The following is a 26,740-nucleotide window of genomic DNA, read 5'->3' on the forward strand; positions in this document are numbered from 1 at the left end:
CACCACAACAAGAAGCCCGTGCACCATTCACTGAAACTAAAGCCTGCACACAGCAACGAAGACCCAACGCAACCATAAATAAATAAATTTATCTTTTTAAAAAACCCGAAAACTGTTTAGAAATGAAACTTTTAAATTGTGAGTAAGACAAGTATAAATTGTGTCATTTTTCTAAGAGAATAGATCTGGAAAGTTCTCATCATAAGAAAAAAATTGTAACTGTGGGGTGATGAAGGTTAACTAAACTTACCATGGTGATCATTTCCCCGTATATACATATATCAAATCATTATGTTGTACACCTAAAACTAATAAAATGTTAAATGTCAGTTGTATCTCAATTTAAAAACATTGTGTCGCTTCTTATGTTAAGGCCCTTGGATGGTTCCTTTTTTCATTCAGAGGACAAGCCAGAATCATTTCCGTCAGTGAGCAAGCTTCACAGCATCTGCTTCCTGGTCCTCCTCCTCCTGTTTCTCTGGCTTCATCTTGCTCTTTCCCTCACTCACTATGTTTCGGCTATACTGCCCTTCCTAAAAGTCTACAGACATGCTAGGCAAACACTTACCTAAGGGCTTTTGTCATTGATGTGTCCTCAGACTCCCCCTAGACCTCCGAAGGGCCACACGCTTTGTTCCCTCAGGTTTCAGTCATATTTCATCTTCTCTCTTTTTTTTTTTTTGCGGTACGCGGGCCTCTCACTGTTGCTGCCCCTCTCCCGTTGCGGAGCACAGGCTCCGGACGCGCAGGCTCAGCGGCCATGGCTCACGGGCCCAGCCGCTCTGCGGCATGTGGGATCTTCCCGGACCGGGGCCCGAACCCGTGTCCCCTGCATCGGCAGGCGGACTCTCAACCACTGCGCCACCAGGGAAGCGCTCATCTTCTCTTTGAGGCTTTCCCTTCTAGGTTTTAACTTGCCCCTTCCCCTCCCCTGTCCCTCAGCATTCTCTCTTCTCCTTCCTTGCCTTATTTGTCTCCACAGCATTTGTCATCCTCTGACCTGCTAGATGAGTATTGGTTTATCATCTGGCTCTTTTCCTGTCATGTGAGCTCCATGAAGGCAGGGATTTTGGTCTTCTTTTATGGACTGTGTTCCTGGTGCTTAGAACACGGCCTGGCGGAGTGGTGCTTGATGCATTTATAAACTGGTTGGGTGAGTGATAGAGACAGTCCTTCGGAAAGCTCTCTTTGTGGGAGGACTTTGTCCTTGGGCCAGTTCCGTATGTCCAGGAAGGACCCTAGATGTGGCATGGGGTTCTTTACTACTTTTCTTCATTTGGCGCTGGGAGTAACAGTGGAAAGATGCTTGGGGTGTCTTAAGTCCCACCTCCTCTAGATCTCCCTGACCCTCTAGTCCATTGTGAACTCTTTCTTCTTTGCCAGAACTTGCCCAATCATTACTGTCTCAACCCAGGACCAGGTACTGGGTGCTAGTGTTCTACACTGCTACTTTCTCTGTGTTTGTATATATTGGTGTGTGCCTGTGTGTGTGTTTAGCATCTCCCTGCTGGAAACATTAGCTTCTCTGGGCACAAGTGGGATTGCCCATGTCTTGCTGACCATCATTCACGACATCCAGCGCAGGGCTCCATATGGAGTAGGCCCCGGTAATAAGTTTGGTTGAACCAACTGTTGAATGATTTTATGGTGGGAGCGAGTGCTAGGAGCTGTGTAATAAGGCAGAGGTGGAGGTACCATCTGGGGACTTTTCTTCTTTGAAAGGTTTCTGAGTGGCTTCTGTCCTGTGTCTTTTCCTTAGGAGACCAACAAGAAGACAGTGCATGCGAAATACTGCAGCAGATTTGTCCATGCTCCCTGGAAGGATGGGAGCTTGGTCCACGTCTGCATTACCAAGGAGAAGTACACATGGTACAGTGAGAGAATTCATGCAGTCCTGGCCCGGATCCAGAGAAGGTTGGTGTACTGCATGAGGGTACATTGCATGATCCAGTCTCTCTTGAAATTCAAGTCTGCTTGAGCCCTTGGTAAAGCTCAACCAAGAGAAATGGCCAATAAGCATTGTTACATCAAGGTTGCCATCTGATGGTTTGCTGTTGGCCTCATTGTTAATAACCAAAGGGGATGTTTGGATGCAGATTCTGAGCTGCCTTGATGCCAGTGCAGACTCTGAAAAACAGCAAACAAAGATGTAGTTATCATGTTGATTGTGCATCACTGTAGGAGGCAAAGGAACACTTCTGCTAATGTCTTGCATTTTCTGTGGGCCTCAGGTGTATAGCGGACTGTATGACACCTGTCCTCTGTACTCTTGAATATTACCTTTCAAGGCAACTGTTACAATGTTGTGAAACATTTATATGCAATGGAATAATATATATATACATATTAGAAATCTGCTAAAAATAACTTCATGTGCTCCCTCTCAACCCTGCTGGTTCTTAAAATATGGTAATGCTCCTAAGAGTCTAGTGTACTAGGCTGTGACCTCAACATCAGCTCCATGGGGTGACCTAGCTCAACGCTTTCATCTCGCTGATGCCAAGGGAGGTGCTCTAGATGATGCTCTAGAATATGAAGACCACGCCCATTTAGGTGCATGGGCCCTAAGGTCAGGTAGAGCTGGATTCTAACCCCAGTCTGCTATTTTCTGTGACCCTGGGCAGGTTAGTCAGTGTCTGTGTGCATCAGCTTTCTCATTTATAAAGCAGGAATGATCATGCCATTTACAGATGTGTTCTGTGGATTAGATTAGATACTAAGTCTAATGAGTTTAGGCTAGCACCCAGCCTGTAGTAGTCACTTGCAATCAGAGCTTTTTCCCTCCTTCCCTGTTTTCTGTTATAAACCACAAGCTGCAGACACCTGTCTCCCCCCGTATATACTCTGCAGAGCCCCAGTTTCTCAAAACCCAGCTGATGACGGGTTACTCAGAAAAAGTAATCCTTGCTTCTGGAGTCTTCTGTGCTTATGGTTTTGGGATTGACTCCCTTAGGAGAGTAGTTTGGATTTCAAATCTGGGGAAAAGGAAGCTGCTTGGAAGACACCCCACCTGGCAGCTTCTGGGTCTGTTTGTCCCTCTCCTCCCACCAGGTATCAAGGGTTGCCGGGAAGGTTTCTCTCCTCTTGTATTTTCTGGAAGACTTCATCTCCCCCTTAAATGTTCATGGAATTCACCATTGAAGCCATCTGGGCCTGGAGCTTTTCTTTGTGGGAAGGTTTTTTTTTTTTTAACGCTGCATTCAATTTCTTTAAATATACATAGAGCTGATGTTGGTCATTTATGTCATCTTTATTTTCTAAGTCTGACTGGAGATTATCCATCCTATCAATCTTTTCAAAGAACTGGCTTCTGGTTTCACTGTTGTTGTTTTGTTTTGTTTTGTTTCTCTGTAGGGTTTTCTCCTTTCTATGCCATTGATTTCTACTCTTATCTTTATTATTTCCTTCTTTCTCTTTACTCTGGGTTTGAGTTTTTTGAGATAGATACTTAGATCACTGATCTTGACCTCCCTTTCTAACATAAACATTTAATTTTATACATTTCCCTCTGAGTAGTGCTTTAACTGTCTCTCACGAATTTTGATATGTTGTATTTCATTTCATTCATCTCAAAACATTTTCTCATTTCCCCTTTGATTTCTTCTTTGACCAAAGGGTTACTTCCCAAGTATTTGTGGATTTTTCCCGATAGCTTTTAATTTCACTGTGGACAGAGAAATATTGTATGATTTCAGTTCTTAGAAATCTGTTGAGATCTGTTTTGTGGCCCAGAATATGAAGAAAAAACCACTTTTGTTGGGTGGAGTATACTTTAAATATCTCAGCTCAAGTTGGTTGATAGTATTATTCAAATCTTCCATATTATTACTGATTTTCTGCTTAATTGTTCTATAAATTATTGAGAGAAGGGTGTTAGAATCTCCAACTATAGTTGTGTATTTGTCCAATTTTTCTTTCAGTTCTAAAATTTTTTCTTCATGTAATTGGAAGCTCGATTAGCCAATACATGTACATTTAGTGTTGTTAGGTCCTTTTGATGAATCAACTCCCTTATTGTTATGAAATGTCCCTTTTTATCTTTGGTAATATTCTTTGTTATGGAGTCTGCTTTGTCTAATATCAATATAGCTACTCTGGCTTCCTTTTGTTATTTCCTGCAGGATTTTTCTTTTTTCTGTCCTTTTACCTTTACCTATATGTATCTTATATTGAAATAGGCTTCTTGTCAACAGAATATGTAAGGATATTATTTTTAATCCAATCTGACAATCTCTGCTTTTCATTGGAGTGTTAAGATCATTTATATTTAATGTGATTATTGATTTAGTTGGATTTAAACCTAAGATCTTGCTGTTTGTTTTCTATTCATTCCACCTGTTCTTTATTCCCTTTTTACTCTTATTCTGCCTACTTTGGTTTGAATATTTTTTACGATTCCATTTTATCCCCACTATTGGCTTGTTAACTCTACCTCTTTGTTTTGTTTTGTTGTGGTGTGACTACTTTAGCATTTACAGTATACATCTCTAACTTAATCACAGTCTAGCTTCAAATAATAGTATATTGCTTCATGTACATCATGAAAGTCTTCAGCTTCCATTCCCTTTCTGACTTGTCTGTTGCTGTCCTACACACTTTACTTCCACATATGCTATAAACCCAAAATACATTATAAGCAATCAATTGTCTTGTAAACAGATTTAAAATGAGAATAAATGTATTTTGTATTGATTCACATATTTGTGATTTCTGTTGCTCTTTAGTCTGTTTGTATAGATCCTAGCACAGGTCTGTTGGTGATGCATTCTCTCAGCTGTTTTAGTCTGAAAATCTCTTGAATTTACTTTTATTTGTGGAAGGTATTTTTGCTAAGTATAGGATTCTAGGTTTACAGTTTTATCTTTTAATACTTTAAAAATTGTTCCCCATTCTTTTTGGCTTGCATAATGAGAAGTCACCTATTATTCCTATGTTGTCTCTGGTTCCTTTTAAGATTTTTTTCTTTATCACTAAATTTCAGCCATTATATTATGATGTGTCATGGTTTGTTTTTTTTTTTTTTTTTTCTTTTCTTTCTATTTGGGTTCTTTGAACTTCTTGGATCTGTGGGTGTATTGTTTTCATCAAAACTGGAAACATTTGATTGTATTTCTTCAAATATTTTTCTGTGCCCCTTTCCCCCTCCTTAGTGTCTAATTACACATGTGTTAGACTCCTTGATATTGTTCCATGGGTTGCTTATTCTGTTATATTTTTTTAACCTTTTTCTCTCGGTGTTTTATTTTGGATTGTTTACTATTACTATGTCTTTCTTAAAATTCCCTGATCTTTTCTTCTGCTAGTGTCTACTTCACTGTTAATAGCATGCAGTGTATTTTTCATTTCAGTCATTGTATATCTCTAGACGTTTCCCCAGAGGATTCTTTTTGGATCTTCCGTTCCTCTCCTCATTCTGTTCCTACTTTACCTTCTTGAACGTATGGATTATGTTTGCAATAGCTGCGTAACATCCTTTTTTTGCAAATTCTATCATCTGTGTCATTTTCAGGTACGTTTCTTTTGATCTGTCTTTCTTCTGGTTATGGGTCATAGTTTCCTGCTTCTCTGTGTGCCTGGTAATTTTCTACTGGATGCCAGATAGTTTGAATTCTACATTGTTGGGTACTGGATTTTGATGCATTTTTTATGTGTGTTCTGTGACGCAGTTGTTACTTGGAATGCAGTAAGTTACTCTGGGGCTTGCTTTTAAGTTCTGTCAGCGTAGGTGCAGGGGAGCCTTTAGTTCAGGACTAATTTGGTCCTACTATTAAGGCAATACCGTTGTGAAGACTCTACTTGAGGCCACGTGCATTATGGAGGCTTTTCCACTCTGGCTGATTGGAAGATGAACTATTTCCAGACTTGCGTGAGCTCTGAGGGGTTGGTCCATCTATTACTTTTTTGGTGATTTATTCCCCGGCTTCAGTAGTTTCTTCACGCACATGCCCTGATCATAACTTAGCCAGAGTCTCCAGGGCACCCTTCTGCAGATATCTGGAGCACATTCTCTCTCCCTTTCAATCTCTCTTTCCATCCCTCTCTGACGCTCTTTCTCTCCTATGTAGTGATCTCCTCTTCAGTGTTTTGCCCTGTAAAGTCTAATTGACTGGGCCTTGCTGAACTCTGAACTCAGTTTCAAGTATTTTTTTTGTCTGCCCCACCCTCTGCCCCAGGGTTTGCCTGCAACCATGAATTTAATCTACATCCTGTGATGGGATCCTGAGCCTGGACCACAGAAGCAGTCCTGCTTACACGACCACCTAGCGCTTGGTTATTCCTGGGATCTGGGGTTGCTTGATTCTATCCATAAGCTTCACTGAAGCTTCAGGAATGTGCTGGCATGACTAGCTTGACTGCAGTCAGCAGGGTTAGAAGAATACATGGTGTGAAGTCATAGCTAAAGGCCTCAAAAATACCAGATGACTGGAAGTAATTTACTTTTGGCTTTGGAGCCCAGTATTGGATTTATTTTTCTGTCCTATTGGTTTTCCTCTGTAGACGTATCATTAAGTTCTTAGGACGATGCTCTGAGTGCCACAGGCTCTAACCATTCCCTTTCAACTATTTCCTGCCTAGGATTCAATGGCTACAGGATGGGAGTCAAGTCCTTTTTGGAAAAGTGCCTAGTGATTGTGTCTACATTCTCATTGACACATCTCACTCAATGAAGGGGAAACTGGACCTGGTGAAGAACAAGATCATCCAGCTCATGCAGGTGAGATGGAGCTCTCGGGACCAGGCACCTGGGGGCCGAGTATCACGAGTGCATCTCCGCCAGTCAGCACCTGTAGTGGTTGTCAGAGATGCCCAGGCCAGGTGTGCACTTAGAAATCACAGAAAAGCCACGTCAGAAAAAGGCTCCCTTTTGCCAGTGAGAGCATCATCTGTTCTTTGCAAGCAGACCCTTCCTTCTGTGGGTCCTTCCTGTAACACATACGGGTTGCTAAGGAAATTTCTATGTCCATTGCCCCAGGTTTTCTCTATCCTGGAATCTGTGGTGTGCGCATGCCTCTGCTGTCTCCCAGATACTCTTCAGCTCGTCATGCTTATTTTAATTACCAGTGCGCGTTAGGGATGCTGCATGCACTGGCCCCAGAACTAATGTGTGGGAGGAGCGTGGGCTGATGGTCAGGAGCTTCTGGTCCTTATTCCACCTGTGCTGCCTCTGAGTTGTACTACCCAAAGCAGGCTGCTAACACTCCCTAACTCCTAGTTTCCACACATATAAACGGGTATCAGAGTACTGTCATGACTTGGTAGTATTGATGTGAGTATGGACCATAGTAAACAATTGCAGGGAGTGTTTGACAAATACAAAATAGAATTTTTAATTTGATGAACTTCTGCTGGAGGAACATGAGCTGATTGATGGAAGGCAGGTGAATAAAATAGCTTTACCAAAAAGATGTTGACCAAAGCGGTAACACTGTTTTGGATTCTTTTAAGCATTTAGTGTGCATATTCGGTATACCATTAATGTCAGTATTAAACACAGGATATAATATCACATTATACATATAAACTTATATGTGACATATATATATGTGTTTATACATATATACATTTGTAAATTTTTAATATCCAAACTGTGTGTAAATTTTATTTAAATGCCTTTTGAACTAGAAAACATTTTCTCTCTTGAATGTAATTTTTAGCTTCTAGAACTGAAAAGAGGTATCAAACGATTAAAATGTATCAAACCCTGACCTGTCCTAATCTTTTCTCACACATAAGTGGTTTCATGGCTAAATAATAATTGTCTCTTACAGGAACAGCTGAAGTATAAAAGGAAATTCAATTTTGTGCAGTTTGATGCTCAAGCCGTTGCTTGGCGGGAAAAACTTGTTGAAATTGATGAGGATAATTTGAAAGGGGCCCAGGCCTGGGTTAGAGACATTAAGGTAAGAAGGAGCCTGGGTCCGGGAGAAGAAGGATGGAGATCAGGATAGAAATGCTTGAGAAATGCTTTGAATGCCAAGGATAGCCATGGCTTCACATAGACATTCATTTTGCTTACAGAGGTCATGTTAATTCAATCTTTTCTGTCAATATCTAACATTTAGATAAGCTTCTATTGACAGCACTTCTCTTGGCTCAAGTCTCAGCACTTTTATGAAAACAAATTTCAAAATATAATTTTTTTTTTACTTAAACATTCATATTTGTTTCTTCTGACGCTTCATTCTTGCTTCAAATGATATATTACAGCTGCTTTTAACAGTGGGCTTTGTTCAAAAGTAATGAACTTGTGGAAACATACAGTACAGTGTGAGTGGTAAGGGCTGAAAGCAAGGAGAGAGATAGGGCAGCAGGATATCGTAAGAAGGTGAAATACTTCCTTCAGGCCTGCATTTTACTTGGAGAACTTTAAAGCTTCTGCTCTTGGCATTTACACAGACTAGGGAGAATTTGCCTTTCCTCAAATTTCCTCTTGCCTTGAACTTCATTTTAAAAGTTCTTTTTCTAGAACCACATAGCATTCCAGATATTTAAGATATACTAAAACTGAGACCAAGAGTTATTCTTAGAGGTCCAATATGGATCGCAAGTATCTTTAAAATAGTTCAGTGCCTGAGTTTAGAGTCCTGGATTTGACAAGAAGCCACAAATGGGCGTTAGTGACTCTCCCTGAATATTAACCAAGCAGAACTTGCACTGTCATTGGGATGTTGTAGAGTTCCCTTGGGATTTGTTTTTTAAAAATGGAAGGAGGGGGAATTCAGGGGCAATACAGTGGTTAGGATTTGTGCTTTCACTGCCAAAGGCCCGGGTTCGATCCCCGTTTAGGGAACTAAGATCCCATAAGCTGCACAGCATGGCCAAATAAATAAAATTAAAATGGGAGGAGGAAATCTATAAGAAATATTAATGCCTGTAAAATTTTGTCCTAACTGGCTACCTTATGCTGGGAAAGAATATTAAATTCATAAACAATTTGTTAAATTGGTTCCTTGGGACATATGTTGTCTTCTTTTACAGTAGGAAATATCTTAAGTCAGAGCCCACTAATTTAGAGTTTGTGATAACAAGATATTATATATGGAATCTCATTGGGTGAAAACATAAGTGGGTTCTGCTTCGTGTAAAAATCACTGATGAATGGTATCAGCCATCTACGTGGCTGAAAATATGTCAGAGCATTTTTTTGTAAAGTGTGATTCTGGTCTCTTCAAAAGTCTTCATTGAAGAACCCTTGCTTGCTTGCTGAATGTGCAAAATTCATTTTCAAGAAGACCAGATTCCTCTATTATTCTTTGGACTGGTTTGGTCCAGGAATCAACCCAGTAAGTTCAGGACAACACTCAGACATTCTGAGCCTGCCGTGTGCTGGTGTCGCAGAGCACTGGTCAGCTGGCATAGCCAGTCCTTGGGTAAGAGAATTTAAAAAATTTTAGTTATCGTTATTTTTCTTTTGCGGCACGCGGGCCTGTCACTGTTGTGGCCTCTCCCGTTGCGGAGCACAGGCTCCAGACGCGCAGGCTCAGTGGCCATGGCTCACGGGCCCAGCCGCTCCGCGGCATGTGGGATCTTCCCGGTCCGGGGCACGAACCCGTGTCCCCTGCATCGGCAGGCGGACTCTCAACCACTGCGCCACCAGGGAAGCCCAGTTATTGTTATTTTTAAGTTCTAAAAGTTCCATTTGATTCTCCTTCATGTCTTTTTTTCTTCTCTGATGAGACCTTCTTTTTCTTTGCTGATGCATTTTAATTTTCATTTGTTTCAAGATTGTTGATAATTGCTAGCTGAAGTATTTTTTTCATGGCTAATGTAAAATTTTTGTCGAATAATTCTAACATATTTGTCTTCTTGCTGTTGGTATCTATTATCTTTTTCATTTCAGGTTGAGAGCTTCCTGCTTCTTGGTACGATGGACTGATTATCAGTTGAATCCTAGACATTTTTGTTTCATGTTATGAGGCTCTGGGTATTCTTCTAGCCTTCTGTTTAGTTGGCTGTGTCTCACACTGTGCTGTCAGGGGGATGGGTGGGCCCTGCCTCATACTTCCAGGTACAGGTTGAAGTTCAGGTTCCCCACTCGAACTCTGTTGACACCTGATGGGGAGGAGTACCTTGTTACTGCTGGGTGGGAGGGGACATCACTGAGCAGGGAGGACGTGGTACAGTTGGTGGGGATGAACGTCCCAGCTCACTACTTGGCTTCCTTGTATACCACTCTGGCAGAAGTGTTAGGTGATTATTTTATTTATCCTGCTTGGTGTTATCTGACCTTCTTGGGTCCATGGGGTTATGTCTGTCATTGTTTTTGGAAAATTCTCAGCCATTATTTTTTTTTCAAATATTTCTTCTGTCCTGTTTTCCCTCTTCTCCTATGTTTCCAATTAAGCGTATATCAGACCATTTGATACTGTTCCACAGCTCTTTGGTGCTCTTTTCTGTTTTGATTTGCTGTTTTTTCTCTTTGTATTTTAATTTGGGTAATTCCTATTCCTCTATCTTCACGTTCACTACTTCTTTCCTTGGCTGTTTTGAACCTATAGTCATTCCTCTGTATCTATAGGGTCCTCATTCATGGATTCACCCAACCCCAGATGGAAATTTTTTTTAAATTCCAGAAAGTTCCAAAAAACAAAACTTGAATTTGCTGCACGCTGGCAACTATTTACATAGCATTTGAACTGTATTAGGTATTATACATAATCTAGAGACGATTTAAAGTGTACAGGAGGTTGGGACTTCCCTGGTGGCGCAGTGGTTAAGAATCCTCCTGCCAATGCAGGGGACACGGGTTCGAGCCCTGGTCCGGGAAGATCCCACGTGCCGCGAAGCAACTAAGCCCGTGCGCCACAACTACTGAGCCTGCGCGCCTAGAGCCTGTGCTCCGCAACAAGAGAAGCCACCGCAATGGGAAGCCTGCGCACCAAAACGAAGAGCAGCCCCCGCTCGCCGCAACTGGAGAAAGCCTGCGCGCAGCAACAAAGACCAATGCAGCAATGCAGCCAAAAATAAATAAATTTATCAAAAAATAAATAAAGTATATGTGAGGATGTGCAGAGGTTATATGCAAATACTACACCATTTTATATAAGGGACTTGGGCATCTGCAGATTTTGGTATCTGTCCGGGGGAGAGGGTCCTGGACCAACCCCTGTGGATACCAAGGAACAACTGTACTCTGAACTCTTTGAAAGACTTCTTCACCGTCCTACTGAGTTTTTTACTGTTAGCATTTTTATTCTATTATTTCTTAAGGTTCCATCTCTGCTGAAATTACCCACCTGGTCTTGAATGTTGTTCACCTTTGCCATTATCACAGTTAGTTTAAATTTTCTGTCCGATGGTTTCAGCATCTGTGTCATGTGTGTGTTTGTTTCCGATGAGTACTTTTGTCTCTCGGGAGTATGTTGTTTGCTCTTCTGTTTATGTGCTTATTTTCTGTTAAAAGCTGGACATCACGTGCAGTATATAGCGACTGAGATAAATATTTCTCGTGCCTGGAAATGGGCGTACCTTTCTTGGTGGGGTGGGTTAAAATGACTCTGAATAGGAGTTGGGCTGGCTTCGAGGTTTGTTTGCACTGCATCCCTCAAATTCTTGCAGCGACACTTGGTGTTGGGTAGGGGATGACGTGCCAGAGGGCTGTCTGCTTCATCTTCGGCTTTTGATTTTTCCCTTCACACTGGGCCTCAGAGAGAGCGTTTCTCTTGAAAGTTATTTGTTAGTTGATGTTTCTAGGGGAGTGATGGGGGTGGGTGTTCTCTGAATAAGCCTCAGTCTTAATCAGGCATGGTGTCCAGGAGTCTCAGGGGCGTGGCCTTCTCAGTGTCTCTGAGCCCAGCACATAGCCCTGCTCCTTCCGCAGATGTAGAGAGTGTGTTGTTTCCTCTTTCCTTCCCCCAGCCTTCCTGGGTTTTGACCAGCGCCCTAGGGTGAGCGTGTTCATTGTTGCCCCCCACCCCATATACACACACAGATTAAGGCTTTTGTTCTGCTGGGGGGAGTGAGGAGAGGGTCTCTATGGAGATTCCTGTGTTTCTCTCCCCCAGTTCTGCACCGTGAAGGAGACTTTCTCTAGACTCTCCCAATCTATTCTGTGAGCACCCTGTGGGGTTTGTGGCAAAACAGCCTTCACGAGAGCGCCGATGCCCCCATATCTGTGGCCTCTTGCCAACATACACCTGGCAGCCTCCGCTGATTCACCAGTCACCCCAGCCCAACTCTTCTTCTAGTGTCTGGCTGCGTCCTGTCCCAGAAAGCCAGGGCTGGCCTGTTGCCTGACTCTCCCCAGATTTGGGGCCACTTGGTTGCCCTGTGACCTGAGCCCTCTCGTGGGCATAACAAAAGTCATGTACTTGCTGTTTGTCTGGCTTTTTCTCATTCTGAGTTTTGGAGTGACAACTTGGCCGGTTCTGTACCTCCCTGGGCAGAAACTGCAGGCGTTTTACAACTTTACAGTTTCCTGTACCTCTGGATTGCTCATGACACCACACTCATGTTTGCTGAATACTGGGTGTCATGAATCTATCCTGGTTGGAAGCTAACATGGTCCCCGCCTGGGGGGAATTCGGGCTGCATGTTTAAGCCGTGCTGACAGCTGAATGAACAGTAACTGAGTTAGTGCCTGCCACAGAAACACACAAAGACAAAATTGAATTAAGAGCTCTGTCATCAGGACAGGAAATCCATCGTCCTGGCTTCTAGCTATCCTGGAACTGTCTGCATAGATGCTTTTACGACACATTCAGGGATTTGTCTTCTTGGAATTCCTGGACTTAAATTATGATCTCAGTCTAATTTAAATATATCTTTTATTTCACAAGTACTTTTCTTTTTGGAAGCAGAGAATAAATAGCAGTTGTTTGTGAGATCTTTTTTGAGATTCCAGTATGTACTTGGTATGTCTCTCTCTCTCTTTTCTGTAGATTGGAAGTTCCACAAACACCTTGAGCGCCCTGCAAATTGCTTTTGCTGATAAAGAAACACAAGTAATCTACCTTTTGACAGATGGGAGACCTGACCAGGTACTTATCAAAGTTGAGAACAAAGAGGGACTCACTAATCCCCTGAAAGTGAATGCTGAGCATGGGTTTGGGGGACCTTTTCCACTGCCACTAAAAAGCTGTTGAGAGATACTTGCCTGGCTTAGGGACGCAGAACTGAGGTAAAAACACACACACTGAGAAATTCCTTTGTCTGCTACAACAGTGAGGAGAATTTAAGTGACAGTGAGTGTTGTTTGGTTAATTTGATGCCCACCCATAGACCTGGAGACAAACCCGATGAAAGGAGATGTATGCCTTCCGTGGAAGACTGGTTTATATTTTATTATAAACTAAGAGTGAGGAGATTCTTCTTGATTTTTTTTCCTTTGGGGACGCTGAATCTAAAACACGTCACTGCACAGTGTCCTTGGTTTTATCCCTAATTTTAACTTAGTAATCATTTAAACAAAAGCATGCCTTTCTGGTGAAATGTTCTTTGTTTAGCCTGACTGGAAAATATTTGAAAAGTTTTAGCGGCGTCTGTTCATCTTCTTTTGAGCTTTGTGAATGAAAGACTAATGCTCTGGGCATTAAATAAATATACGGGTGTGCAGGCCAGTACAATGTAAATTAACCGCTAAAGTGAATTAGTATCAACTTGTTTCCTTCATTGTGAAGTGTCTGCATGTGAAGACTGCTAGGCAAATATTGTACAATACCCGGTGTCAAACGGTCCAGGGCTTAAATACTAGAGCAGCTGGATTTTACTACCGTGTTAGATCTATGGCCGCGAAGTTGTATAAAGTGAAATTGTATTTGGAACGATTTTCCTATCAACTTCACTGCCCTTTCTATTCAGAGGCGATTTATCGTGCCTTGTTTATGCTCCTTGTGTGGCGGCTGCACGTTTGAGGCTGCAGAGATGAATAATATCCTGCCCTAGGGGAGCTTACGCATCGGATGATGCGCTAGCATATACAGTTAATTCTGGTGAGATAGAGGGAGTGGAGTTGCCTGTGCTACGGGCTGTACGGGAGCACAGTGATGAATTCTGCTGTACGCGATGGAGAGAAGGCCAGGCAAGGTTCCACCGAGGAGGGTGCATTTCAGCTGTGTCTGGAAGGAGGAGAAGAAATTTCCTAGACGGGGGAGATTACTGGTATCCTGGGCAGAAGGAACAGAGGTGTGAAAATATGTGGGCTGGTCGAGGGAACATCCCGAGAGCAGTGAATGGAAAAGTGTCAGGGCCGAGTCTCGGAGGTTTGGTTGGGGAAGATTGTGAAGGTCCTTGAATGTCACACAGAAAGGATGGGCTTTACCTCAGTAGGGACTCTCAGAGGAGCAGATGGTCCCATCCGCCAGTGCGTTAGAGATATGCCTCTAATGCACAGGTGGATGGGAGAGCCAGGGAAAGACTAGATCTTGGGCTGGTGAGGTCCCACCTCAGGGAGGAGCAGCAGAAATGCGGAGGAGGGGACCCTCCAGAGATGAGATCATAGAAGTAGCATCAAAGGACTTGGTGGCCAGTTTGGGGGCAGGAGGTGGGGGGCTGGGTGAGGAACAAGGGAGAAAGGGGTCAAGATGACTGATTTCTGCTTTCTAGTAATTGTTATTAACTGATTGAAATCTAAAGAAGGAGAGACCTGGGGGTTTCTGGTGGAGGAAGCTGAGTTTGAGCACCTGGAGTTCACGGCTGTCCAAAAGCCCCTAGAAGGATGGGGCTGGCATTTGGGGGAAGAAGTAGGCTGCAGGTTCTGACTTGCAAGTCATCTGGACAGGGGATCTTTTTCTTGTTAATAAATCCTAACTGATTTTATTGTAATTTAGAAAATATAAGTAAGCATATAATCATAAGGAAGAATAAGGTGTAAATTGTTCATAATTCAATTTTCTGCTCTTTCTCATCTAATATATGCGTTTTTCCAAGTCATGAGAAATTCTTCAGAAACATCATTCTCAATGAGTGCATCATATTAAATGACATAGATTTAATAAAACTACCTTAAAAAGTGACTTGATTTAATTTTTGAATAGTAATACATTCACATGGTACAAATGACAAAGGTACGAAAGGATAGAATGTAGAGAAAATCCTCCCTCCCACCTCCCTTCACCAGCTATGAGGCAGGTGATATGTGTATTACCAGTATATTACCAGTTTCTTGCATCTTCTTTGAGAGATAGTTTGCTATGCAGACAGATATTTGTTTATGTATATTTCCTTTTAAAATACATAAATGGTAGCATATTACACGCACAATTCTGCGACTGTATTAATAAAACAATATACCTTGGAGATTGCTTAATATCATTTCATAAAGAGCTTCCTCGTTTTTTCTATAGCTGCCTACTGTTCCATCACACAGCTACTTAGTCATGTCCCCCGGTGATGAGTGTTTAGGTTATTTCAATCTTCCTGTTACAGACAAGGTTGCAAAAGTAACTGTGCACATATATCATTTTGCACATGTATATCTGTAGCATAAGTTCTGAGAAGTGGACTCAATTAAAAGGTATATGTTTAGATAGATACGCCAAATAGCCCTTGAAGAAGATTTACCAAGTACCACTGTGCCAGCCGTGTGTTGAGAAGGATTCTTGGTCTACAGTCCATCATAGACTTATGAGGGTCTGGAATCTCCCAAAATTATATAAAAAATGCACTCGTACATTTCTCTGGGGAGAAGATCAGTAGCTTGCCCCCAAATTCCCAGAGGGTCTGTGGTCCACTTAACGATGAGGCACTAGGGAAATGGAGCTGGAATCAGAAATATGCAAGTTACTGAAAAAGTGATTTATAAACTCTTATTCAGGCATTTCATATTTGTATCTGCCTTTTTCCCACAAACAATCTACTTATTTTGCATTGTTCCTCAGACTCTCTCAAAAAAACAAATGGATATTTGATATTCATGTTCTATGTAGAGGACATTAAGATGTACCACTCAATCTCGATTTGGTTTTGAATTTTCACTGACTGTAGGACCTGAATATGTAAGACCAATGTCATTATTCCCGGTACTCCGCAGAATTTCCTACTTGGAAGAACGCACAGAGATGCTGTTCAGGATTCAGTTCCATGGACATCAGCGTGCTGCCTGTTTATTCAATGTCCAGGGCAGAATTATATAGAAGACAAGTCTTTTAATTAGTCAAGTTCAGAGGGTTCTTCATGAGCCTGGATTGCTAGGTGTCCTTGGGTGGGCATCTGTAGGTGCAGGTGGACACTGCAGGGCCTCTGTCAGGAGCAGCCCAGCACATCTTTGGCTGTGGTTATTTTGGGACTTCTTTGAAGTTAGGGGCTCACCCTCGCAAGAATGGACGTGAGGAAGGTATCTGCACCGTTCTAAACAAAAACGGATGGATGATAAAGCCCCGCGTAGGGTATGCGAGGGATGGGAGCAGGGGAGGGCACAGGGTGACCCCCTCTGCATAAACAAACCTCCTTCAGGCTGTTGGGAGAACCGTCCCTGCCTTTCTTGACACCCCAAGTTGACCTTTGTGGTGAAAGGAACATCTGGCCGCACACCTGTTTAGACTCGGGGACGAGGGCACTGGGGGAGAGTGTCTCAGGTGTGCTGCTTGGCCCCATCTTAGGGACCGACGGGACCTCTGAGGGGAACAGACTAAGGAGTCCTGGGCTGAGAAAGGCTTCCTCGGTGTCCTACAGACATGGCCCCCGCATTGCACAGCCCCGCGAGCTGAGCTACTATAGTAAGTGGCTGGGGAGCGTCAGGGTGACTCAGGCTGTGGTGGCGAAAGGCTTACTTCAACATACTGAGTCTTCTTTTAAGCTGTGAGGACACCCGCCAGCGAAAAGGATCCCTGGGGGCTGCAGGGTTGGGGCGGGAGGACAGGTGTGGCTCTCTTCTGTTGCAGGGATGGAGCTCCTTCTGCAGTCAGGGTGCAGCCCCGCCTTCCGCCCAACTCTCCACCACCACGCTGGGCACTAGAACCTCGTGCCGGTTTAGCAAACACTACCTGGGGCTGTGTGCTGCTGGGTGGCTCACAGCGATACACGTAAGAGACTTGCTCATGCTCTCTTGAGCTGTCAGGACTGATGGAAATAAACAGCTTTAGAGCCAGAGACCTGGGTTAGAGCTCATCCCCAGCACTGCCCATCTGAATGACCCTGGGCAAGTGCCCCCGTTGTGAATTTCCTCATCCGTGACTTAAAGCTAATGCTCCCTCCTCACAGGGTTGCTGTGAGTGAATGAGGTGATATTCTCGTGGATGCATTACATGGAGATTATACATATATATATATATATTTTTTTTTTGCCACCCGGCATGTGGAATCTTAGTTCCTCCACCAGGGATCGAACCTATGCCCCCTGCAGTGGAAGCACGGAGTCTTAACCACTGAACTGCCAGGGAAGTCCCTAAACACTGGGGTTTTTTTTGGGGGGGGGGGTTGTTTTTGTTTTTGTTTTTGTTTTGGCATTCCACGGATATTTACTGAGCACCTTTTATGTGCCAGGTACTGCTATCAGTCTGGGATACAGTGGGGAGCAAGATAGACAACATGCCTGCCTTCAGTGAAGCTTCTGTTTTATGGAGAGATAGGCAAGGAGCAAATGACCATATGAAATAATGTCAGGTAGCGTATGGAAGATGAAAACGCTGTCCACAGTCCCTGGCACCCACACCACTGGCACTAAATCAACGTTAGTTTCTTTCCCTTCCCAAATATCTCAGCTGTAAGTCAATATAAGAGTAATTTCTAGCTAAAACCCTATCTATCAAATTAACAGAATTTAGGTCTAGCATCTCCAGTCTGGTATATGGGGCTGAGGGGCAGTGGCCAGGAGTCCTGTAAGAAATGAGGATAATGATAGTACCTTCCATGGTGGTTGTGGGGGGGGGGTGCAGGGAGAGAGCACAAGCAGAGCCCTTAGTGCCCAGCACATGATAAGTCCTCAAAACGGAAGCTAGGTTGAAGGAAGAGCAGGCAGCAGAGAGGGCTTTGCTCTGTCCTTGAAGTTCACAAGAGGGATGGGATCAGCCCTCAGCTAGGTTAGGTTGCTGTTTGGTTAGGAACCAGCCAATGGGCAGAGGGGAGGGGAGAGAAGAGAGGAGGAGAGGTGTGGGTGGACTTATGGGCAAGGACAGGTTCAAGGCTGGTGAGATACAGAGACTGAAGCCATGTGTAAGTGGTGGCTGGAATGAGACCAGTCTCTGGGGGACCACTCAACTGGCCATCTCCCAGTGGTGAGTCCAGAGGCCTCCTTCATCCCCCTGCCTCCCCAGGGCTCATAGCAAACGTATAGGAAGGGTTAACAGTCAAAGGATAGGAACTGGGGGTGGAGAGTGGGAACTGGCCACTCTCCAGTTGGAGCCAGCAATTTGGGTCCATCAAAGAGGGACTGAGAAACACAGAGGCAGTGGAAGCAAGACAATCAGAGGCACTTCTGAGGGTGCTCAGCTGGGTGTGGTGGTGCTGGTAGAGAGGTGGCAGGGCAGTTCATCAGTCATCTTTCCTGAGAATCGGGTAATGTTTACAGAGAGTCAGTCCTTAGCAAGAGACGGTCTTTATTGCAAATGGCGGGGAAACACATAGTCTGGCATTGCTTCTAGGAGTAAAAACTCTTTGAATCTAGTCTTACCACTTAAGAGGTTGATGACCCTAGGAAACTTAGTTCTTCTGAGCCTCAATTTCTCTATCTTCAAGTGGAGTCCATATCTGTACCTACTGTGCCAATTAGGGTTTCACGTTACTGGGAGGAAAAGCAGAAGAGCAGACCAATGATGGCTGAAACAATGGAGAGGCCTATATCCTATGGCTGCGAAGCCCAGCGGAAGGTAGTCTGGATTATACAGCTATTCAAGAACGTCTCCAAGAAATAGGCTTCCTTTAATCTTTATGCTTCACTGTCTTTGTGTGTGACGTCCACCCTCATGGTCACAAAAGAGCTGCTCCACTTCTAGGCAGAGTGTCCACTTTCCAGGGGGCAGGGGTGAAAAGGGGAGGATATTAGCTTTTTTTGTTAAGTCTTTGTCTTTTTTATTGGCAAAAAAAAGTCTCTCCCTTGAGACTTCTGCTTATATCTCAATGGACAGACCTGGCCACACCTAGCTGCAAAAAAAGTGTCAGAAGATGAGTGTGTATGTGTGTATGTGTTGTGTTTGTTTGTTTTTAACTAAGTATGTTGCTACCATGAAAAGAAAACCAGGGCTCTGACAGTAAAAAAAAAAAGGAGAGGTAGGCAACTAGCAGTCTTTCCAAAACTCTCTCACTAGATGGTTGTGAGGATTAACTGGGATATTATTGTCCCCAGCAGAGTGCCCAGCACGTGGAAGGACCCTAAGTCAATGTCTCTATTTTCACGCTGTGGGAGACACATTGACCATGGTCTAGAAATTACTTTTTGGGAGTAGATGCTTTGGAAGCCACATGGAGATCTGGTGGCCTCACTCTGTAGAATCCCAATAGCCAAGGTGTATTACCCATGACCCTAATACTTTAAGTGCTCAGAAGTATAGCCCAGCATTCTACAAGCATGGACTTTAGGTGCACTGAAATTGAGTAGTTTGGTTAGTCAAATATTTCTCCCAGATTTTTTCCCACCAAACTGTGAGCCCTCAGAGGGCATAGAGCTGAGTCATTGGTCTTCATACTCTCACTATCTGGCAATGTTTGCTTTGTTTCTTGAATTGAATTTACACCTTTCCAAGAAGTCACTCTCTACTGTATACAGGATTACTATTTGAGAATTTCACTATCTAGAGCAAATACTAGGAATTTTCATGTCTTTTTTTTTTTTTCAATCTCTTCCTCTCTCTTTCCATCTCCCCTTTTCCCCTCAAAATTTATCATTTCAGCCACCTAAAATGGTTATAGAGCAGGCCAAATGTTTTCAGAAAGTCCCTATTTACACCATCTCCTTCTGTTACAATGATGAGATTGCAAATGGATTTTTGAAAGAGCTTGCTTCTTTGACTGGAGGAGAGTTCCATTCTTACAATTTTGGTTACAAGGATCCCTGTCCTCCAGAGGCTGTTCAGGTAAGAGCTTAATGGGCTGAGAAGAGAGTGTTCACTTATTTCAGCACTAATGGCTGGAGGCCCATGGATGAGACTTTAATTGGGAAAACAGCAACCACAAGGACACCTAAGTGGAGAAAATGAATCACTTAACAGTGAGCATACTACAAAATGTGGTCTAAGGAGCACCTGAGCTAAGGCACCTGTGACAATGCAGATTCCTGGGTCCTACTTCAGAGCTACTAAATCAGGCATAGAGGCCTAGGAATCTTAATATATTTTGTTTTTTTCTATGCTTTTTATTATGGAAAGTTTCAGACAAACACAAAAGTAGAAGAGTATATGGACCATGTACCTATCAGTCAAATTTAACAATTATCAGCATTTTGCCAAACTTCAGGAATCTGTATTTTTAACAAGCATCCTGGGGGTCCATACATAAAGTTCGTTAACCACTGCCTGTTTACAGGCATTTGTGGGAAACTTCCAAAAAATTCAGATGTTAGGGAGTTGTCTTCTGACTTCTCAGGCTATGTAACCATGTGACACTTGATAAAGCAATCCATTCTAATGCACTAATGGGAGAAAGTAAATAAAATCCTATGTTCCAGTCTTGCAGTCTTGGCCTGAAGGTATGCATTTCAAGAATGCCCTCGTATGGGCTTCCCTGGTGGTACAGTGGTTAAGAATCCGCCTGCCAATGCAGGAGACATGGGTTCGAGCCCTGGTTCAGGAAGATCCCCCATGCCACGGAGCAACTAAGCCCGTGTGCCACAACTACTGAGCCTGTGTTCTAAAGCCTGTGAGCCACAACTACTGAGCCCGCGTGCCTACAGCCCGTGCTCCGCAACAAGAGAAGCCACTGTAATGAGAAGCCCACGCACCACAACGAAAGAGTAGTCCCCGCTTGTCACAACTAGAGAAAGCCCGCGCGCAGCAACAAAGAGCCAACACAGCCAAATAAATAAATAAATAAATAATCCTTTAAAGAAAAAAGAATGCCCTTCTAGAGAATGTGGTTTTTGTCCTACTGCCTGCTTTAAGGAGTGACAAACCAGAGTACTGATCAGTGCTTACATGTGAGGAAACTACCAGAGTCTGGGAAATGAATCATCCAAAGGAATTGGAGGGAACAGTACTCTGAGCTCACACAAGGCAGAGAATACTGACTACTTCCATCAGTCATACTGGAAAACCTCATAATCTTATGGGCATTGGGTAGAATTTAAAGAATGATCTTCTCTTAGCAGTGGGAACAACCAAGCACTGCTCCAGTTCTGTCTAGAAAATCTTAAATGCAAGACCTGAAAGGATCAGTCCATTTCCAAGGAACTTAACTGCATCTCTGAACAAACCCCAAGAATAATTATAGGAAAGCAAAAATATCCACCACTCAACAAAGTAAAATCGACAGTTTCTGACATCCAATCAAATAGTACCAGGTATGCAAAGAAGCAGGAAAATACAGGTCCATAATGAGGAGAAAAAGCAAACAGAAAAAGTGAAACATGTAAAACTGACTCAGATGTTAGTATTAGAGCATGAAAACAGTTATTGTAACTGTATTTGATATGTTCAAAACATTAGGGAGAGACATGGAAGATACAAGTAAGACACAAGCTTCTGGAGATAAAAAAAAGTACCATGTATGAGATAAAAAAATACATGTAAATAGGATGAACAGCAGATCAGACATTGCAGAACAAAAGATTAGTAAACTGCAAGATAGCAATAGAAATATCCAAAATGTAACGTAGGAAAGAAAGAGAATTAAAACCAAAAAACCAGAAAAATAGAAAACAAGGCATCAGTGAGCTGTGGAAAAATTCAAGTAGCTTAAACATATATGAAGCAATAGTGACCAGAAATTTTACAAGTTGGATTTAAACTGTAAATCCACAGATCCAAGAAACTCAGTGAATCCCAAGCACAATAAACATGAAGGAGACGACACCAGGTTACATCAGAATCAAACTTCTCAAAAACAGTGACAAAGAGAAAATTTTAAAAGAAGGTGAATTATGTACAGAGGAACAAAGATAAGAATGACAGCAGATTTCTCATTAGAAACAATGCAAGTGAAAAGAGAGTGACGTGACATTTTCAAAGTACTGAAAGAAAAACATATGTCAGGGTAGAATCTATATGCAGAATGTATTTCAAAAAGCAAAGTTAATAAAGATATATAAAAACTGAAGTAAGTCATCACCGATAAACTTGCAATACAAGAAATGTTAAAGAGAGTACTATATGTAGAAGGGAATCACACCAGATAGAAATACAGACCTACACCAAGGAATGAAGAGCAAAGGAAATGGTAACTGCATGGGTAAATAAGTTTTTTTACCTTGTTATTTAAATCTAATTATAAATAACTGGAGGGATTTCCAGTTCCAGCAATAATGGAGTAGCCCCATTCCTCCTAGGTCCTCTGTCTTACAGCTTAAAAGCCCTGGACATAAAACAACAAACAAGCAAAGGAAGACTCTGAAAAGTAGAAAGAAGGAGGTGGAATGCCTTGGGGACCTCAGAACCTAAGGAATGACATGGCATGAGTTCTGTGGGTTTTGTTATTGTCTTCCATATACCCCAGATGGGGCACTGCCAGAGCCTCCAACCTGGAATCCCTAACAGGCACAGACCCAAAAAATGACCCAAGAACAACCTATTTCCCATAGCTTAGCCAAAGACCTTTTTGGCAATACCTGCCCTACTCCAGCCATACATCAATGGGAAGACTATATCCCCTTCCCCAGGATTTCAGTGGAGCTGAACAGGGAGATGATCTTCCGTTACCACCCACCTGCTCCATGGAAGGAAGTGATGGTGCTCTGATGTCCCTGTCAGGTGGTATCAGTATATCTGCCCAGAGAGCTAATATTCCAGCCCCGACATGGTGGAAGCCAGTGGCAATGCTTCTCTGCTGGGGTAGTGTGAGTGGGGCTGAATGGAAAGTTGATTCTCCAAACCCCACCAGGCAGAAGCAGGTGTGCTGCAAATCCTGCGCTAAGGTAGTATCAGAGGATTGAGAGGGAAGCTGGTCATCCATCCCGCCCCACTCCGGTAGAAGTAAGCAGTGCCCTCGTTCCCTAAGCAGGGTGTTGTCCAAGGCGTCCCGTGGGCAAGCTGAACCACCGTCCCACCAGGCAGCGCTGAGACTTAGCAAGGCACTGTGAGATCAGGGGCATCACTGCTAAGTCCAGTGGCAGCTGAACCACCGTCCCACCAGGCAGTGCTGAGACTTAAGGCACTGTGAGATCAGGGGCATCACTGCTAAGTCCAGTGGCAAGCTGAACCACCGTCCCACCAGGCAGCACTGAGACTTAGCAAGGCACTGTGAGATCAGGGGCATCACTGCTATTCTTCACCACAGCCTTCATGGCAGAGGGATCAGCAAGGAGCTAAGCTTCCACAAACACCCAGCATCAATGAAAATGAAAAAGTAAGTGTGGGCTGGGGATAGGTGACACTCCACTTTCCCCCATCCTTTGTGTCAGTGAGGCTTGGTGAGAAGCTGCCTTCACAGCACCCACCAGCATAAGATAGTTGAGGTAGTATGAAATAGGACTAACCCCACAGCGCTCCTCCCGCAGTGGAGAGCTGAGCCTCTACCTCTATCCAGCATCAACAAGGTCAAAGGAGGTGTGCTATGTGGGGCTACTCAGTGCTCTGTTAACCCCTACCCTTAGGAGCCTCTGACTGTGAACAAAGTGGAGATAACTGTCCCACGAAAAGAGAGCTGAACTCCTGACTCTGGCCTCTGTGACAGTTCGCCTTGATGAAAACAGCTGAAAAAAAAAAAAATCACCAGATACACAGGTATGCCCAAGTGAAAATGAACTTTAACTATAAAAGTTCCCAAATATATAAAACATGTACCAGAAAAACAGGTTTACTGGAGTAAGTGAGAGGACTAGTCAAAGGGACACAGCCACAAGTGGCCCCCTCTGGGAAGCCTCTTTACCCCCATGGTCCTGAGACTCCACCTCTGTACAGAGATGCCAGAGTGGGAGGGAAAAATAGGCAGGAGGGACCCAGCCCAAGCAAATGGTCCACTCCAGGAAAACCCTTTATCAATGGGTCAAAGAAAAGTTCTCAATTTGCTTAGAACTGAATGAAAACAAAAATGCACATCAAACTATGTGGAACGCAGCTAAAACAGTGTTGGGAGTGAAATTTATAGCACTAAATGCTTATATTGGAAACCAGAAAATGTATTGAATCAACAATCTGCATTCTCACCCCAAGAAACTAGAACAAGAAGAGCAAAATAAACCCAAAGCAGTCAGAAGGAAGGAAACAATGAAGATGAGAGCATAAAATCAGTGAAATTGAAAATAGTAAAACAGTAGAGAAAATCAATGAGACAAAAAGCTGTTCCTTTGAAAAAAAATTCTCAAGAATTTGATAAAACCTCTCAGAAGGCTGACAAAGACAAAGAGAGTAGACACAAAGCACTAATATCAGGAATGAAATAGGGGACATCACAGTAGATCTCACAGTCATTAAAAAATAATAAAAGGAATACAACAAACAACTTTGCATTCATAAATTTGACAACTTAGCAAAAACATGGACCACTTCCACAAAATCCACCAACTACCAAAACTCAACCAAGATAAAATGGACAATGTGAATAGCACTAAAATCATAAAAAACTGAATTTATAATTTTAAAACTTCTGAAAGAGAAATACCAAGGCTCAGATGGCTCCATGGAGAATTTTAGCAAACAGTTCAAAAAATAATTAAACCAATTTATTTCAAAAAATAGGAGAGATCACTTCCTTCCTAATTCTCTTTATGAGGCCAGTATTGCCTTGACACCAAAACCAGAAGACAGTATTAAAAAAAAAAAGAAAAAAGAAATCCACAGACCAATATACCAATGAACAACGATGCCAAAATCCTCAATAATACATTAGTAACCTGAATCCAGCAGTGTATAAAAGAATTATACATTATGACCAAGGGGGATTTTACTCAGATGTACAAGGCTGGTTTGACATTAGAAAATCAATCAACGTAATCAAGCGTATTAACTGGCTAAAGAAGAGAAATCATATGGTCGTATTATTGTGCACAAATAGCCTTGACCAAATGCAACACCCGTTAATAATAAAAAAAACTCAGCAAAATAGAAACAGAGGGGAACTTCCTCAACTTACATCAACTTAATACCTACGAGTAAAATCATACTTAATAGTGAAAGGTTGAATAATTTCCTCCTACAATCAAGAACGTGGCAAAGGCATCCACTCTCACCACTCATATTTAACATACGACTGGAAGCTGTACCCATGGCAACAAGGCAAGAGAATAAACAAAAGGCATACAGATCAGAAAGGAAGAAAGAGACCTGTCCCTATTTGCTCGTAACATGTTGTCTACACATAAAACCCCAAGGAGCTAAAAAACAAAGCAAAACTCCTAGAACTATTAAGTGAGTTCAGCAAGGCCACTGGTTACAAGATCAGCACACAAAATTCAATCACATTTTGAGAAGTCAAAATTAAATATTCCATATTATTTACAATTGCTCCAAAGAATATGAAATACTTAGATGTATATTTAAAAAATATGTACAGGATTTTTATGCTGAAAATTACAAAAGGCTGAAGAAAGAAATCAAAGAAAACCTAAATAAATGGACAGGCGTATACCTTGTTCATGGATTGGATGACTGAACATATTAGAGATCTATTTGATTTATAGATTTAATCCAATTCCTGTCAAAATCCCAGAAAGGTTTTTTACAGACGTGGTCAAGCTTATTCTAAAATCTATATGGCAAGTCACAGGCCCTAGAAAACCCTACAAATCTTGAAAAAGAAGAATAAAGTGGGAGAAATAATTGCAGTATTAAGGCTTACAGTGTAGCTGCGTTAGTTAAGGCAGTAGGGCTTTGGTGGAGAAACAGACACCTAGACCAATGGATAGAGTATAGAACCCAGAAGTATACCCAGCATGCCAGTATGCCAAACTGATTTTTGACAAAGGTATAAAAGCAATTCAATGGGGGAAGGAGAGCCTTTTCAAAAAATGGTTGGAGCAATTGGACATTCACAGACAAAATAGTGAACCTCAACCTAAACCTCACCCTTCATGCAAATATTAACTCAAAATGGATTATGGACTTAAATGTAACACATAAAACTATAAAAATTCTGGAAAGAAATATGGAAGAAAATCTCAAGAACCTTGGGCTAGGCAAAGAATTTTTAGTCTTGAGAACAAAAGCATGATCCATAAAAGAAAAGATGGATAAATTGGACCTCATCAAAAATAAAACCTTTTGCTTTGCAAAAGACCCTGTTAACAGGATGAAAAGGCACTGGGAGTGTCTGCCGTTCCCTTGGGCGAAACTGGGCGAAGAGTACATGGGATCTCTCTGTATTATTTATTACAGCTGCATGAAATCTACAGTTATTTAATTTTAAAAAGACAATTTACTGGTAAAGCAAACAATAATCATAAATTCAACATCTAGTGATAAACTGCTCAAAAGACCCAAATTACCAAAACTCTCTCAAGAAGAAATAGATAACCTGAACAGCCTTACATCTATTTAAGAAATTGAATTTGTAGTTAAAAACCTTTATGCATAGAAGCCTCCAGGCCCAGATTGCTTTACTGCTGATTTACATCAAACATTTAAAGGAGAAAATAATATCAGTTCTACACAAACTCGTCTAGGAAAGTGAAAGGAGGGAATACTTTCATATGAGGCAAGCATTAACCTGATACCAAACCCTCACAAATACAATCAGACAAGAAACTTACCGGCTAATATTCCTTATGCATACAGAAGTCGAA

General features: G+C 42.4%; 1 protein-coding gene across 1 annotated transcript in view; it reads left to right on the forward strand.

The window, feature by feature from the left end:
• Positions 1-26,740, forward strand: part of VWA3B (von Willebrand factor A domain containing 3B) — a 252,388-nt gene that overhangs the window by 146,076 nt on the left and 79,572 nt on the right. Inside the window, exons 12-16 of the mRNA XM_082671774.1 lie at positions 1,760-1,914; positions 6,577-6,715; positions 7,770-7,901; positions 12,882-12,980; positions 19,764-19,946. Of these exons, the coding sequence (XP_082527900.1) occupies positions 1,760-1,914; positions 6,577-6,715; positions 7,770-7,901; positions 12,882-12,980; positions 19,764-19,946 (708 nt within the window). The remainder of the gene's footprint in view (positions 1-1,759; positions 1,915-6,576; positions 6,716-7,769; positions 7,902-12,881; positions 12,981-19,763; positions 19,947-26,740) is intronic.

Source organism: Grampus griseus (assembly GCF_964374135.1).
Source record: "Grampus griseus genome assembly, chromosome: 15".
In the NCBI taxonomy this organism is placed as follows: domain Eukaryota; kingdom Metazoa; phylum Chordata; class Mammalia; order Artiodactyla; family Delphinidae; genus Grampus; species Grampus griseus.